Source organism: Eleutherodactylus coqui, chromosome 11 (genome assembly GCF_035609145.1).
Source record: "Eleutherodactylus coqui strain aEleCoq1 chromosome 11, aEleCoq1.hap1, whole genome shotgun sequence".
In the NCBI taxonomy this organism is placed as follows: domain Eukaryota; kingdom Metazoa; phylum Chordata; class Amphibia; order Anura; family Eleutherodactylidae; genus Eleutherodactylus; species Eleutherodactylus coqui.
In genome coordinates, this window is record NC_089847.1 from 110673768 (window position 1) to 110690943 (window position 17176).

At 44.9% G+C, this 17176-nt stretch overlaps 1 protein-coding gene across 1 annotated transcript in view; it reads left to right on the top strand.

Annotated features, from left to right (window-relative positions):
- Nucleotides 1–17176, top strand: part of DNAJC24 (DnaJ heat shock protein family (Hsp40) member C24) — a 52646-nt gene that overhangs the window by 33665 nt on the left and 1805 nt on the right. Inside the window, exon 4 of the mRNA XM_066583235.1 lies at nucleotides 16185–16253. Within this exon, the coding sequence (XP_066439332.1) occupies nucleotides 16185–16253 (69 nt within the window). The remainder of the gene's footprint in view (nucleotides 1–16184; nucleotides 16254–17176) is intronic.

The window sequence follows — 17176 nt, forward strand, 5'->3', positions numbered from 1 at the left end:
TGTTGCCCCTTCCCTCCCCAGCTCACCTCCTCTCTCCTCCACTCTGGCTGTTTGCCATGGGAGGGGGAGGGACAGAGGTGGAGCTAAGCTCCCACCCCTTGTTCGCAGCCAGCAATGGAAGGAGGCGGGACGGGGTGGTGCTTAGCTTCGCCCCCATCCCCTCCCATTGCAATCAGCTGGAGGGGAGGAGAGAAGTGAGAGGGAGTTTAGCAGTCACGCTGCTAAATTCCCTCCCACCTCCCTTCTCCGGCCGCTGTCATTGGCTCCCATAGGAGCCCATGCAGCGGCAGATGTATTCCGGCCTGAAAGATAGTTCCAGGACTATCTTTTGGGCCCGACGTAAAATCGGCTGGTGCTATATTGGGCGGGCCGGGCGCTTTTATGTTGCGGGAATATGACCATGTGATCTGATGCATTAGAATCCAGTGCATCAGATCATAGCGTATACCGGCCGACTGTGAAAACGGTGGCCAATATACGCTCATGTGAAAGAGTCCTTAAAATGTTAAACCAAGTAGCCATTAAAGGTGTTTTCTGAGGCTGGAAAAAATTGTGAGAAGCTAATTAAAGGGGTTGTCCCACGGCCAAAACGAAAAATTTTTCACACCCCAGTCCCCCATGTTAAGCAAGCATTACAAACTACCCCTGTAAATCGTTTTTTAAGAGCGTTTCTACTCACCATGAAGCTGTTTCATGAAGTTATAAAAATCTTCTTCCAAGATGGCCGCCGTCATTTCCCAAGGTGCACCGCTGGTCTTCTTCCATGGTGCACTGCGGGTCTTCTCCCATGGTGCACCGTGGATGTTCTTTCCCCAGTCTGAGCTCCACTGCCGATTACAGCCACCTCATTGGCTGATCGGCACCACGTGACGGGGGCGGAGCTACGTGATGATGCTCAGAAGGGGGAGGAGCCAGGACGCAGCTTGTGAGCCCGGAGCTTACAGAAGAGGATTCTTATCTGCGCAAGCGCAACTATTGCGGCAACCAGAGAAGAAGGCTTCAGTCGTCGCCATGGAGACGGGGACGCCAGCACCGGAGGAGGTAAGTGTATAACTTCTGTATGGCCAATATTTAATGCACGATGTATATTACAAAGTGCATTAATATGGCCATACAGAAGTGCATAACTGCACTTGCTTCTGTGCGACAACACCTTTGTCCCGCGGCAGCAATCTTCTAAATGGGCCAGTGCTGCCATTCCAGTCCTTTCTGCTCCGGTCTGTGAAGTTGTCTCAGCGGTTACTTGCCGATCATTGTTCTTATGACTACCGTAGCCAATCATTAGCCTCAGTAGTCATGTGCCATTCACGATGGTATGATGGTATTGCCACTAATGCCAGTGATTGGTTGCAATTAACAATGAACAACACGTGACCACTGTAGCGGCTTCCAGTGCTGGAATGGCAGGTGCGGCTGCGCTGGATCGGGGGCCATTACCTTTTGCCCATTCACTGTCCACATTTTTTTCTCTCTGAATGCCATTTGAACCGGGTTTTCTTTATTTTTCCCCCCACAACGGTGCCACTCTTGTCATTAGGTTACATCTGCTTTTGCAGCTCATTCAAGGAAATGAGAGTTGAGCTGCAATACCAAACACAACCTGTCAACAGTAGTGGCGCTGTTTCCAAGAGGAAAAAAAAAAACATTTTTTTTCCTACGCCCAGACAACCCTCTTCAACATCCGTCTGCTATAGTTAATATATTTCCATAAATAATGTATGCGCACACTATGTAGAAGCTCATAAACCAACCCCCTGGAGCTGTATTAACTCTCAGCAGCACAGGATGTTGGCTAGCATCATGCAGCTTATCTGTAACATCAGAAAAAGGCGAAAAAGAACCAAAAAACACGTCTACACCTCTTAAACGGTGAGGTCTCATTTCCAGCGGTACTATATAGGTAAAGTATTTGGATTTGACTATTTTTGGTAAAAAAAAAAAAAAATTGGTACTAGAAGAGTTAACGTCATCCAAAAATTTCTACAAATCAGCATCTCTCGTCTGCAAATTTTTTTTTTTTTTTTAATTTTGTGCTTCCGAGAAAATAGCTTCTTAAAACAGCGACAGGCTGTTGGGAGCAAGGAAGGGGGAAATGTAGGTCAGATCTGTCACACACAGGCTCCTGTTACATGATGTGATAGCCTGTCTTTCTGCTTCGGCCTGGGGGTAGGAGTCCCTCAGCCTTCCATTAGAGCCTTCAATAAATGTATACCCACCCTCCTTGCTAATGGGAGGGGGACTCAATAATAGTGTATCGCCTATGGGGAAAACACTCAGTGGCACATTGCAGTAACACACTCTGGCTTATCTTTCATGCATAGCCACCATCGGTCCTCCGTGTGTCTGAAAAGAGAGAGCTGCCTCTGTAGATTGTTTACAAGGTTCCCTCCATCACATCTACCCCCCCCCCCCCCCAACCATTCCAGATCCCCTGCTGTTAACGTTTTACGGGGACAGCTAACTTTGTTACACCAGATCTAGATGGAACGACCACACATCGGAAATATTAATGCATGTACCCACTGACCCCTCTCGGCTTCACCAGCCTTCTTGGTGGAGTTGCAATTTTTCTGCAGCTTTTTAGGTGTGTCCTAAATGTAGACTCGGTGGAAGTAGCTATTTTTCTGGGTTGGCTAAATGCATGGCCTATGAATTCACCGTACACGTAATTGCCTCGAAAAGACACCAGGGGCCTCCGTCGCTTCTTACTGGACTGACTGCATCTTTACACTCATCGTTCCTCTTCAGAGGAGGTAAAGGATACCTTTTTCGTATTAGTACTAGTTGATGCCTCATGTGGCGCAGAGTGTTAAGGCAGGAGAATGCAGTCCTAAGCTCTCGCTCACGACCTGAAGGTTGCGGGTTCAAGTAGCCGGCTCAAGGTTGACTCAGCCTTCCATTCTTCCGAGGTCGGTAAAATAAGTACCTAGCTTGCTGGGGGGTACAGATGACTGAGGAAGGCAATGGCAAACCACCCCGCAAAGACAGTCTGCCAAGAAAATGTGACAAAGTGACGTCGCCCTAGGTGCTTCCAATCGACCTACATGGACCATTGTGGTATCCAGGACCAGTTTCAGGTTGGTGGGGTCACTGACTCCCTATAATCAACACATATACGAGAGGTGGTCAAAAAAATACAAAAGTGAAGAAATTTATAGTGAGATAAATAAATAATATGTGTGTGTGAGCTAGTGTTATCTCGGTTAGTTGTCATGCAGTCTCAACTCTGACCATCTCAGATCTACTTGAGTTTATGTATTCAGTTTCTAGTCACTTTCCCCATCTATTTGATGCAGTTACCTTTAGTGTACCACATAAACTGCCTAGAGGGGGATACAGACACTCCTATCACAGTTATTGATGATGATCACACAGCTCCTGTCATACAGGTATAATAGAAGAGATCACAGCTCAACCTCCTAACTGGTCTGTAGCTTATTTACGTGAATATAGAATACAGATGGTAATGGCAGTGTTGCAGAGATGGTACAGTCTGTAGCTGATCGTACCATGCTGTGCTGATGCATCATGGGATTGGTGCGAAAGTGAAAGCAACATCGAGTTAGTGCCTGATCAGCATCAGACAGGAGGCTGCGCTGCATGGAAGCTAAGGCAGTATACAGAGGAGACATCCAGTGATGGGAGCAGGAATGACTTATTCACACAGGCTACTTTTGTGTCCTTGTGTAGTCTGTATTTGCAACGTACTGTATATGGAAGGCCTTAATAATGTTTCCACTCTACAGCAGACCGGGTAGAAGGGGGTGAGGTGCATGCTGTAGCTGGCTGCCCTACAGCCCCACAAAGGACTGTTAGCTACAGCATGAGCCTCACCCCTTCACCCTGTCTGCAGTAGGGTGGAAACTTTATCAAGCCCTTCCCCTTAGCCAAGCTCCGCCCTCTCAACTAATCACAATCACTATAATTGTAATATGAAATTAAATAGGATTAAAGAGCTGGAGAAGATTAAAGGGGTCTCATGTAACTTTGGGATTTATTCTATTGATGACATACTTCAGGATACGTCATCAGTAGGGATGAGCGAGCACACACACACACACACACACACACACACCCCCGCCGCTCCCCGGAGCCTGCTCAAACGAGAATGCAGTTACTCGAGAAGAGCGATGCTCGCTCGAGTAACTGCCTTATTCAAGCGTGCCCGCTCCTGTCTAGTCATCAGCAAGTGATCAGAGGGGGTAAGCCACTTGGGATCCCCAAGCTTATTTCCGACACCGCTGTCCGTACTATCAATGTAGGAAACATTGCACTGTTCTTACCACAGTGGCCTGGTTTGGTAGTGCAGATGCAGCTCCCATAGCAATTAGCAGAAGCTGTGCCTGTACTAGCTAACTGGGCTGCTGCAGTACCGACAGCTTTATCTGCTTCCTGCACTGTTCGCGCTGGGAATCAGCCAATCGGCAGGGAACACGAGCAGCAGGCCACGTCAATAATCTATTGACCTATCCTAAGCAAAAAGTCTCCGACTTCCGGACAACCCCTTTTAAAGGGAGGGAGTGGTGGGATATTCATTTTTTTTTTGGGGGGGGGGGGGGGGGGGGATTATTTGTGTACCTTTTTACATTTGTGGTTTATTTTAGATTTTTTTTAAAAACTTTCTTGATTTGGTAGGAAGTTTAAAAAACTATTCAAATAAACCACGATTGTTATTCTAGCAAGCTCATAATAGGGAATTAGTGATACTGTTTGTTTTAAAGTTCCGTGGTCTTTGGCGCTGCGGTTGATTTCTCTCCATGAGCTGCTAATCATTATTTAATGTTACTCAGCCTGGAAGAATCTCTGTGGATTTGAAGCCTCTTGAACCTTCAGCCTGTAAACCTTGTGGATGATTCCCTCTATTAGATTCGGAGACAATGAAGACACACAATAGCTTCCTTATTACTGTATAAACCCAATAGACTCACCGGATCTTGTGGTTTGTTCTTCCGAGTCTCTCTCGAGTCGAAAGTGTTTATAGGAAACCACAATTAACAAAGCGCTCATCACTTGTTCTATGTTTGAGGAGATGTTATTAATGCATGGTTGGCTGCTTGTAATAAAGCTAAAAAAACTCTAATATGTATGTATGTACAATACTGTGCGAATGTTTTAGGCAGGTGTGAAAAAAAATGTTGCAGTAAGGATGTTTTCAAAAATACAAGCGTTAATAATTAGCATTTTGTTAATTGACAAAAATAAAGGGAATGAACAAAGGAGAAATCTAAATCCGATCAATATTTGGAGCGACCGCCCTTTACCTTCAAAACGTCATCAATTCTTCTGGGTACTCTTGCACACAGTTTTTGAAGATCTCGGCTGGGAGGTTGTTACAAACACCTTGGAGAACTAACCACAGATCTTCCGTGGATGTAGCTTGTTTAAACACTTCTGTCTCTTCATGTAATCCCAGACAGACTGGATGGTGTTGAGATCAGGGCTCTGTGGGGCCATATCATCACTTCCAGGACTTCTTGTTCTTCCTTACACTGAAGAATGTTCTTAATGACATTGGCTGGATATTAGGGGTCGTTGTCCTGCTGCAGAATAAAGTTGGAACCAATCAGACGCCTCCCTGATGGTATTGCATGATGGATAAGTATCTGCCTGTATTTTTTCAGCATTGAGGACACCATTAATAATGACCAAATCCCCAACTTTATCTAACCCCTTAGTGACAGAGCGTTTTCGTTTTTTTTTTCTATTTTCGTTTTTTTCGCACCCCTTTTAAAAAATCGTACCTCCTTTATTTACCGTCGCTGTATGAGGGCTTGTTTCTTGCAGGACGAGTTGTATTTTTCAGTGTTGCTATTTTATGTGATATATAATGTACTGAAAAACTTTTTTAAAATTCTAAGTGGAGAGAAATGGGAAAAAAAAACGACATTCCGACCTATTTCAGTGGGTCCTGTTTCTACGGCGCACAAACTGCAACAAAAATGACATCATAGCTGTATTCTATGAGTCAGTACGATTACTACGATACCAAACTTGTATTTTTTTTTTTTTTGCTGTACTAATATTTTTATTTTTAAAGATATTTAATTTTTTTAAATGATTTTCTTCTGCCATCTTCTGCGCACAATAACTAACTTTTTTAATTTTTCCGTTGACATAGTTGTGCGAGGGCTCATTTTGTGCGGTACGTCCTGTAGTTTCCGTTCGTACCATTATTGAATACATACAACTTTTTTTAAATAATTAGTAAAACATTATTGTTCTTATTTTTACATTGTCTTTTAGTCCTCCTAGGGGACCACAATATACGATGCTTCGATCACTCCTGCAGTATGCTGTAATGCCATAGCATTACGGGGATGACTTGATAGGCATACTGCCAGGAGAGCCCTGGCGCCTTTCAGAAGGCTCCCTGCTGCCATGACACCCGCATGGCTCTCTGTGTACTCATCGTGGAGTTGGGGGGTAGTCAAATGCCGCTGTCAGAATTGACAGCGGCAATTAAAGGGTTAACAGCCCTCCGATCAGCCATGTGACTTGTCGGGGCTATTGCCCGCACATGTCAGCTGTAAGAAACAGCGGACACCTGCGATGTATGGGGGGAGGTCGCAGCATGATCTCTCTGCATAGACGTCCTGCAACTGCAGGACATAAAACCACTAGGGCGCTGTCACTAAGGGGTTAATGAAATGCAGCCCCAAACTTGCAAGGAACCCTCATCACGCTTCACTACTGCCTGCAGACACTCATTATTGTATGGCTCTCCACCATGCTTCACTGTTGAATGCAGACACTCATTATTGTATCGCTCTCCACCATGCTTCTCTGTTGAATGCAGATACTCATTATTGTATCGCTCTCCACCATGCTTCACTGCTGCCTGCAGACACTCTTTATTGTACCGCTCTCCATCATCCTTCACTGCCACCTGTAGACACTCATTATTGTATGACTCTCCACCATGCTTCACTGTTGAATGCAGACACTCATTATTATATCGCTCTCCACCATGCTTCTCTGTTGAATGCAGATACTCATTATTGTATCGCTCTCCACCATGCTTCACTGCTGCCTGCAGACACTCTTTATTGTACTGCTCTCTACCATGCTTCACTGCTGCTGCAGACACTCATTATTGTACCATTCTCCACCATGCTTCACTGTTGGCTGCAGACACTCATTTTACCGCTCTCCACCATGCTTCACTGTTTCACTGCTGCTTACCGACAATCATTATTGTACCGCCCTCCAGCCAATCAGCGTACTCCCACGATTCTTTGAAATCTTTGCCTGGAGGAGATCTTGCTGATGCAGTATAACTATCTTGTGTCTTGTTGCTGTGCTCAGTCTTGTCATGGTGTATGACGTGTGACTTCAAACGGTCTTCCACAACCTCACCTTTGTGTAAGTTTTAAGCCTCCTACACAGCTGTTTTTGTTTTAGCCCCCCCCCCCCCCCCCCGAATTAACTGCCTTAACCGAGAGTGCTCGCTCATCTCTAATTGTTTCCTAAGACTTCATTCCGATTAGGAGTTTTACGAATCTTTTTTATTGTTATGGCTAACAAAAACTAGATTGTGAAATCAGAAAAAGCTTTTCCAATTATATATTTGGCGTAAAAAGATGACTTCTCTCACTTGATCGAGTACGGTTTTTGGCACCAAACAAGCATAGCTACCAGGATGCAGAGGTAGGTAGTAGTTGCCCCCAAACTGTGGTGCCTGAGGGGACCCATAGGCCCTTGTGACGCGGGTATTGTAAAGGCACATGATAGGTAGAGGCCCTGTTATAGATTCTACATTGGAGCCTGGGCACCACATAAATGACTATCACATGGTGCAGTAATTTGCCCATCTGAGTGAAGTCTTAGGCTGATTTGTTTGGCCGTATGTAGGTTGCGTCCGAGAAACTTGACCACATCTGACAGAACACAGACACACATTCCTGTACTGTCTGAACCCCACGAACCCTGTACATTGTATGTCCTATTCTCCAGTATTTTTCTTTCCTCCACAAGGACGATCAGTCAATGTGGAAAATCAGCCGTCTGAATAGCCTCATAGGTGGATAGGCTGACCGTATGCTGTCCATGAGTATAGAGCATACGGCCTTAATTTATGGCCATGTGAAAGGACGCTTAATCTACTTGTGCTGTGAATATGTTGGCTCCAGTAGCACATCTTCTACATTTAGTACTCAAATGGTCCCGGAAAGTGAGACATTAGGTAGTGGTACTTGTTTAGGGCCTTTTGTAGACCTGGTTATGGCTTCCGTCCAAGGGTTCCCTTGGTGTATCCATTTAAAATTGTGAAAACCCCACCCCTGGGTGGGAGCTGAGCACAATCTACCTTTCCCATTAATGAAAATTGCAAACAGAAACCAATAGGTCTCAGTTTCGGCAGGTTTCTGTTCCTTTGTGAATGAAAGAATAATGTGGTGGACTGCGGGGCTATTTTTGACACAAAATGCAGGAAACGGACAGAATCCTGCCGAAAAGGAGACATATTGGTCTCCATTTCTGCAGTTTTCATTAGTGGCAGAGAAGTTCTGTTTGGTCTTCCCTGGGGTGCCATCTTGGAGATTTTAAACGGGGAAATCCTGATGGGACCCTTGGAAGAAGGTCATAATGAGGTCTGAACAGGCCCTTAATTGTCTCATTGAAGAACTATTGTGACATGTAAGTAAAAGTACGGTTACTGCTTAATTTCTCCAGCTAAGAAGATGCCAGCGGTACGTTTTGCCTCCTCATCCCTGCCAATTTACTTTTTTGTTTAAAGTATACCTTTTTCATTAAGGTGACTTACTAGAATAAGCTCAAATCAAACTCTAAAGATTGCATACTGGAAGAGTGCCATGATAGCTGTTATGTTGTACTTGGGAAGCAGCACTATTTATGGCCATATGACTTACATATGGAATTTTTCAACAGTTTTCCCTCCAAATGCTCTGTTTGCAATTTTCAGTTTTCTTGAGCAGGTGGGGGTAGATTAGATGTCTCCCATAGATTGTTCACACTGGGAAGAAGAGAATCAGTTCCTCTAACTCTCGGTAGCATACCCTCAAAAACAGTATGGAGGACATTATACGGCAGTACTGAGCAGTGTAGTTGTGAATCAAACAATCGGGTGAGATAAAGAAATAAAACGTATTACAGCTTTCAGAAGCAGCATCTCTTTAGTCTCTTTCTTCTTCCCCCTATCCTCTCCTAGACTTCTAAAGGCAGCATGTAATATGATCCCTCAGTGAGCTGATGCAAATTGAGGCAGATTTTAGCTGTTTTTCAGAGTGAATTATCAGGGCAAAAGGAGTAGTAGCTGATAAGTTGTGAAAGAGGCATTTTTCTCTTATAAAAACATTTGCAATATATCTTATATGTACTTAAACTACATTTGTGTGCAGTGTACATTTTCCCTGTGCTGTGACATAATTGTGGGCATTATCTCTGTGCTGGGACATCTGTGAGCATTATCCCTGTACAGTGACATCATCGCAGTGCACATTTTTTCCTGTGCTCTGACATCATTGTGGGCATTATCTCTGTGCTGTGATATTATCACAGTGTACAATATCCCTGTACAGCGACATTACTGTGGATATTATCTCTGTGCTGTGACATCACTGTGAGCATTATCCCTGTACAGTGACATCATCGCAGTGCACATTATCTCTGTACAGTGACATCATCACACTGCACATTTTCCCCTGTACTCTGACATCATTGTGGGCATTATCTCTGTGCTATGACCTCATCACAGTGTACAATATCCCTGTACAGCGACATTACTGTGGGTATTATCTCTGTGTTGTGAAATCACTGTGAGCATTATCCCTGTGCTGTGATTTAATCGCCGTGCACATTATCCCTGTGCTGTGATGTCATCGCAGTGCACATTATCCCTGTGCTGTGATGTCATCGCAGTGCACATTATCCCTGTTCTGTGATGTCGTCCCAGTGTACATTATTTCTGTGCTGTGATGTCATCGCAGTGCACATTATTCCTGTGCTGTGATGTCATCCCAGTGCACATTATCCCTGTGCTGTGATGTCATCGCAGTGCACATTATCTCTGTGCTGTGATGTCATCATAGTGCACATTATCCCTGTGCTTTAGGGAAACCAATATATTAAACTTTACATATTATGAACTTGCTAAAGGGTGTTCATGGTATGGTTGGGGCCCTATTTCATATTTTGCTATGGGACCCCTGGTTCCTTGCTAAGCACCCACTTGCTATTTTCTCTGAAGGTACCTCCCTTTATAAAACTATTTTTATGCCATTTTTGTTGTACATCTTACCGTACTTTTGAGATCTGATTGGACCTTCTACACTGCGGTCACCAGGAATGAAGGAAAAGCCTTGGAAGCTATACGATCCACCACCATGACCTTAATGCTTGCATGTTACGACCGAGGATCAGGTTGAGCCTGACAAACATAAGTGTCCATTGTATAACATATACAGACTATCTGTATGTGTGTATTGTTGGGTTGTCTTTTCTGTTTTCGGGGTTTCCAGTGGTACGAAGTCTTCTCGGGCCAGTTTGTCGCTCTCATGAGTAAACCTCTCACCGCTCTTCTGCTGCATTATGCTCATTAACACGGTGAGATCTGCAAAGCACAATAGCAGGTAAAGTGCCATAAGGATATAAAGCTGATGAAATCATCGCTTACAAAAATACATCTGCCCTAAGATCTCTGAAATGTTATCATTCCAGACCGATGCACAGCGAGGAAAACATGGCAGTAATTATTTTATGAATACATTCTGCATGGAGATCCTTCTCCTCCATCCTCTAGATGTTGCAACGCTGACTAGAATGCAAAACCGTACTAAGAAGTCGTCCGCGCGGCAATTTAATATTCAGAACAGAATAGCGGAGATTATATCGGAAGCTGTCAGGAGCGCCGCTGTGCGCCAACCGCTTGTATACAATATACAGCCTACTAATGCATAATGATGAGTCGGCGCCGAGATCTAAGCCTCCTTGTGTTGGAACTACGATCGGCAGGTTAGCGGACGTAGCAACGAGGTTTTTCCGCAGATTAGCTGTGATCAAGTATAACAGGGGTAGTCTAGGACATTTAATTACCCTACCGGCCCTTTTACATGGGACTATAATCAGTTTCTCGCTGGATCGTAGCAATCGGAACGATCATTCGGTGTAAATGCCAATGTAAACAGGCAATCGTTCATCTATGCCCGGCTCGCTCCACCTCCATACATTGAGTGATAAGCTTTCACACCGGAGCGATTATTGCTGGGATGACTGTCAAGGCGCTCCTCCATCCAACAATCGTCCCGTGTATAAGGGACCTTAGAATAGGCCATCAGTAGAGGGTCAACCCCTTTTGTTCTGTTGACAGTTGGACACCCCACACTGATTATATGCTGATGGCTCATCCTTGGGATAGGCTATTTTGGACTTTTACTATTGGTGACCTGAGGATAGGTCATCAATAGGTAATTGGCAGTGATCTGCCGCTCAGGATCCACCGACAATCAGCTAATCCGCACATTGTTTGGGGTGGTCAGGGTCGGAAGTGTAATAGACAGCTTCAGTCCTATTGACATTAATGTGAGCGATTCCTACTATTACACATCTGCCTCCTCATTGCCGTTGGAGCTGCAATTATAGAGGAAGCATTGCACCCACTGATTTCAGTGGGGTTAAGCCCTGACCACTTCTGACAACATCCAGCCTCACTGCACTGGGCCGGAGGATCAGCGGGAATCCCAAGTGGCAGACCAACTATCGATAACATATTCTTAGGATGGATTATCAATTGTAGAAGCCCGGAATATCCCTTTAAGGCTGCTTCCACATGCAACAGTGCTACAAATCGCATGTATGTAGAGCCCATGGTTTCCAATGGGTTTTTCTACACGAGTTTTGTAGCCTTTGACATTGCGAGATTACAAAATTGTGGCATGCTCTATTCAGACGCGATTTGCAATTTTTTGTACCCCATGTTTCCCTATGGACCCTTCCTTTCTGTTGCATCACATAAAAACACGTTTTTTTGTGCGTTGCGATGCAACTTTTACAGTAGGAAATCCTACTGTGAAAGCCATAAACTTAGCCCTACCTGCAGAAAAAAAACCAATATAATAATACATCTCCTAAGAGGCGCTGTCATCTCCAGCGTGCATCTCCTCTTCACCTCCAATGAATGAATGGCTGTAATTGGTTCATCGACCGCGGGCTCTGATTGGCTGAGCCACGGCGCTTGAGAACCAATCGCAGTCAGCCCTTCCTGGAGGCGGGGATTTGGAACCTTCAATCCAGGAAGGGCTGGCAGAAGACTAGATGAGAAGTTGAAATGTTAGTGGTCGTTTAAAGAAACCTTATATTGCTTAGTAGGGGCCATATGCAGGTGACCAGCCGGGTCCTGCTCCCACTTGACCCTTTGGCACATCAGATGTTTGCAACCTTGTGTGTTGCAGGCATAGGACAACCGTTCTACTCCATAATGAAACGATCTGCAGCTGCACAGGTTACATGACGATCCATAAGTAGGCCTCTGGTCTATGCCATGTATGAAGCACGGATCGGCTGCCAAGGGCAATGTCATTTCTGATGGCTAGACTCCTCTGGAGCCTCGTAGTTCATGCTGCAGAACTTGATAGCTTTCACATGTATGAACGTAGATCTACAGAGAATTGGTATTAATACATTTCACCGCTCGTCTGTGAGGTTGGCCAACTGTTACAATCCCGGAGAAGTCACTTCCTGCCTGTAGGAATGGCAGTATTGATCCTGTCGGCTCATAAGCTCGTCGATTACCTGTAATTACATTCAGAAGACATTGGCTAGATACCGCGCTCTCCGGAGATCTGGAGTTTAGGCCTCAGGTAAAAAACACATAAAAAGATATAAAATAATGTCCCATTTTGTGGCGTATATGTCGCTAATTAATGAACAGCATGCTTAAAATCCGTCATTTTTAAAGTGTTAATTATGATTTTTTCACCAGTAGTTAAGGGCAGTTAAATGAGGGGTTTCATTCGCCTGAACTCATAATTCATAGTGAAGTGTCATTATGTGACTTGTTACGGCCACCACCGCTGCCGAGCAATAAAAGAAGAGTCAATGTCTCTTATGCAGCCTTTAAAGGGACACGGATCGGATCCGGTTGTATTGGTATTTCCTTGCTCCCTGGTATCAGCCGTATTGAGGCTAGAGAGAGGCTGGTTATGGTGTTCTTCAATAGGATCCGGTTCTGAGAGCCTTAAAGGGGTCTTCCAGTCTTGTAAAGTAACGGCATATCACTAGGATGTCATCGCTTTATGATTTGTGAAGGGTCCAATCTCTGCTGAACGGTGCTGATTTAGGGCTACGTTCTGCTCTGGTTGTTTCTGCACAGCAGAGCTCTCAGCCTCCCTGACTGTGCAAGGAGCTGCTGTCAGACCCATTCAAGGTTTGAAAGGGACAGCAATGCTTCATCCCCTTCATTCTCACAACTGGTGGGATCACAGAGGTCAGATCCCTACTGATCATAAAGGGATAGCATATCTCAGCTACTGTTCACACCAAGTACTATGCTGTACATTGTATAGTGGCTGTACCTGGTAGTGCAGCTTAGTCTCATTCACTTTAATTCACTTATTCTCATTCATCAATAGTTTCGTCCTGGAAAACCCCTTTAAAGGAATGCTACAGGTAAAACATACACTATTACATCTGGTGCAAACCCTGAGGGAGCGAAACATGACAAAGCATTTCAGATTCCTCTTCGTTACCCTCTGAACCTAGACATATCATAGTGTATCAGTTTTGCAGGAGCGTTCCTCTAAAGAGACCTTCAGGTCTTAGGGACAAAACCTGCCCCGGGACCAGTTTGGGGTTGTAATAGTACTTGCTGCCTTACATTTGTGGCATTCTGCTGAGGATCTGCCAGTTCCTGGGCTACCGTCAAGTCTTTCATGATGGCTGCACCACTCTTCTCACTGCCCAGTGAACACTTCATACTATTGATGGATTGGCCACCACTGCTAACGTGAGCAGCACCGACCAAGCAAAGAGCAATGTGTAGTACCTTAGACCAGGGGTCCCCAACTGCAGTCCTCAGGGACCACCAACAGGTCATGTTTTCAGTATATCCTATGGTAAGAACACCTGTGGCAATGTCTGAGGCACCAACAATAATTACATCACCTGTGCAACACTGAGGAAATCCTGAAAACATGACCTGTTGGCGGTCCCTGAGGACTGGAGTTGGGGAACACTGCCTTAGACTACTGACACATAATATGCACTGAGTAGTGATGCAGCCAATTATGGAAGACTGGAGAGGGGACTGGAAACTGGTGGATCCACAGCTGAATGCTGCAAGAGGCAGGTAGCAGGTATCACTCCTCCCCTCTAATTCCAGGACAAATTTGGTCCCAGAATGGGAACATCTATTTAAAAGCTATGGAAAGCTTTGTGCTGAAAATCTATACACACATATCTTACTAAATCCCCGCAGAAAAAAATGATGCATTTACCTGTTTTTGCATTGAGTTCTCCTTTTTATGCATTTAGAAAGCCTTATACTTTGTTTGCAGGCTCTACTATGCTAACCTTTCTTGCCTATGAGGTGTTTCCAGCAGTGATCAGCTGTTCTCTGTCATGAATGCACACATGCTCGGCTTCCACTCCTCTTTCATAGGCTGTGTAGCATAATGACTCCCACTCAGTACTGTACGGCTATCTCTCCTCTCTCTGAGTAACTGCTGGAGATGTTCCTCCTCATTGTTGAGAAGGGTAGAAAATTCACCCAGAGTGAATTACAGCCCTCTGTAATAGTAGCTTTCTCTGCTCTCTGTCCTCCTGATCTCCTCCACATCCCCTTAGGGCTCCTTCCCACGGACGTATTACGCGGCGGAAATCTGCTGCGTTGCCCGCAGCTATTAGGTTCTGTTGAACCTAATAGCACAATGCTTACGGTGCGAAATTCCACTGTGGAATTCCGCACCGTAAAATCACCCGACCTCACCCGCGGCATGCTCTATTTGCCGCGGGTGTACGCGCGGACGGCTTCCATTGCAGTCAATGGAAGCCGTCCGTTACGCTATCTTCTGCTGTAGCACAGCGGACGATAGCGTGAAACCGCTTCCCCGCCTACTGTTAGCCGCGTCATATGACGCTGTGGGCGTATCATATGACGCGGCGGGCACGTCACACGTTCTATTGCGCATGCGCGCCGAAGCGACATGCAGGATGTAGGACGCCGGATCCGGAGGTAAGTATTGGGGTCTTTGGGGGGCGCTGTGACTTCCGTGGCGGAGCCCGTCACGGCCGTGTGAAGCCGGCCTTACACAGTCATACAGCCCTCTGTAATAGTAGCTTTCTCTGCTCTCTGACCTCCTGATCTCCTCCACCATTCCCTGACACTGTCATACAGCCCTCTGTAATAAATAGCTCAGTGTAAAGACAGTGAACGCACATTCAGATCATGGAGTAGGCTAGGGGAGGAAGCTGTCAGTTATACTTTGATTGTAAGACTTTCCTAAAAATTTCAGTCCTCCAGTCTGCAGTGTCTTGGAAAACAATACAAGCATAGAAATCAAACGACAACCTATTATAAAAAGACTTCATTTCTACAAGCACATTTATTTGAAAAGAAAAGTGCATAGATGTACACGGCCTATAAGTCTGCATATGATATTAATCGACATTGGTGAAGAAAGATTGTTCAGATTTTTTCTAAATCTGACAATATAAATAAGACCTAGCCCAGTCCTGCATTTAAGAGAGGGGTAGACCTCAGCGGTCAGTACATAATACTGGGGAAACAGCAAATCTTCTTGTGACCGTACATATGGATGTGCCATCTTGAAGGTGCAGGACTACCTGTACAACCCAACTGAGCTGCAGGTACCACCTCATGCTTCTGGTAGTGATAAGAACACACGCCAAACTAGAGAAGCTATCTCCAGCAGTTCCATTGACACTGAATGGAGCGCAGTGAGCTTGTCCTCCACTTATTGACATGTAATAAGAAACCAGGAAGTGAGGACAAAGGAAACAGGACCCTGTCCCACCTTCATGGGATAGGTGGGGTTCCAGTAGTCAGAACCCCCCCACAATCTAATGGTATTCACCCATCCAGTGGACTGGTAAAAACTTGAAATTTTGTCCACTCACCGGAATAACCCTTTAATTGTTCCCTTAATTTTTGAGTACTACATTCTATATAGTGGAGCAGCTGATACCTGCATAATTGTGTTCTCTTCTTCCAGATCGAGAGATGACCCGATCATTCCCTGTGGACAATCAGATTCATTTGGAGGAAATGATATGGCATGAAGGTATACAGGGTGATGTCATCCATATGGAATACAGCTTAGCTGCTCCTTCATATTGCTGTGTGCCCGTTGCATTGGCTTATAGAAGTTATTTGCCTGACTAGGAGCCGATCTGCCCTTGTACAACTGCCGCTACTCAATCTTCCCGTGACTGGTTTGAAATCATGAAAATTAAAAACCTATCAAACACTTTCAGAAAACTTCTGACATGTTACGGTGACTTGTCAGAAGTTTTGATTGGTGTTCGTCCAAAGGCTGAGGCCTCCACCGATGGCTAAAATGAAGGCGCAGAACGCTGTGCTTGACCACCTTTTTCTACTCTGCTCAGAGCATTGTGCAGGGTCAGTAGAAAGTCTGAATCCATGAACTGTTCGCTAATGCCAGCCAAGTAGGCAGAGCGATTGTGCTCCTTCATTCTAGCAATTGGCGGTGGTCTTGGCCCTATTATGTCTTCCATTCGGAATCCTGTGATTTCCCAACTCTTACATTTTCTAAAAGTTTAGTTGGCATTTAAGTGAATCAGGTCAACGTTCTTCATGAATGAATTCCTTAATATATCTTCACAGGAGTCTGAGCAGTTTTTTTTAAATACACAGTTCCACATCCCCTACAAAAGTGTTAGAAAGATAACATTTGTCTGCCTGTGGCCACCACTAGAGGGAGCTAACCGTATACTATTTTAAGTTCAGTGTATAAATAGTTTGCTGTAAGCTCCCTCTAGTGGTGGCTGAAAGTGGACAGAACTTTATCATCTAACATTTGGAAGTCCGACTGCTATAAAAACATATTAAAGTAACCAGCAAAGAATTTTGGACCCATTTTAAAAACAGTATTCAGCTTAAAGCGACACTTTGGACACATTTTTATGATTTAGTAAAATCAACCTTCTAGTGTCAGAACACACCGGGGTTGTTAAAGAGTTTGTC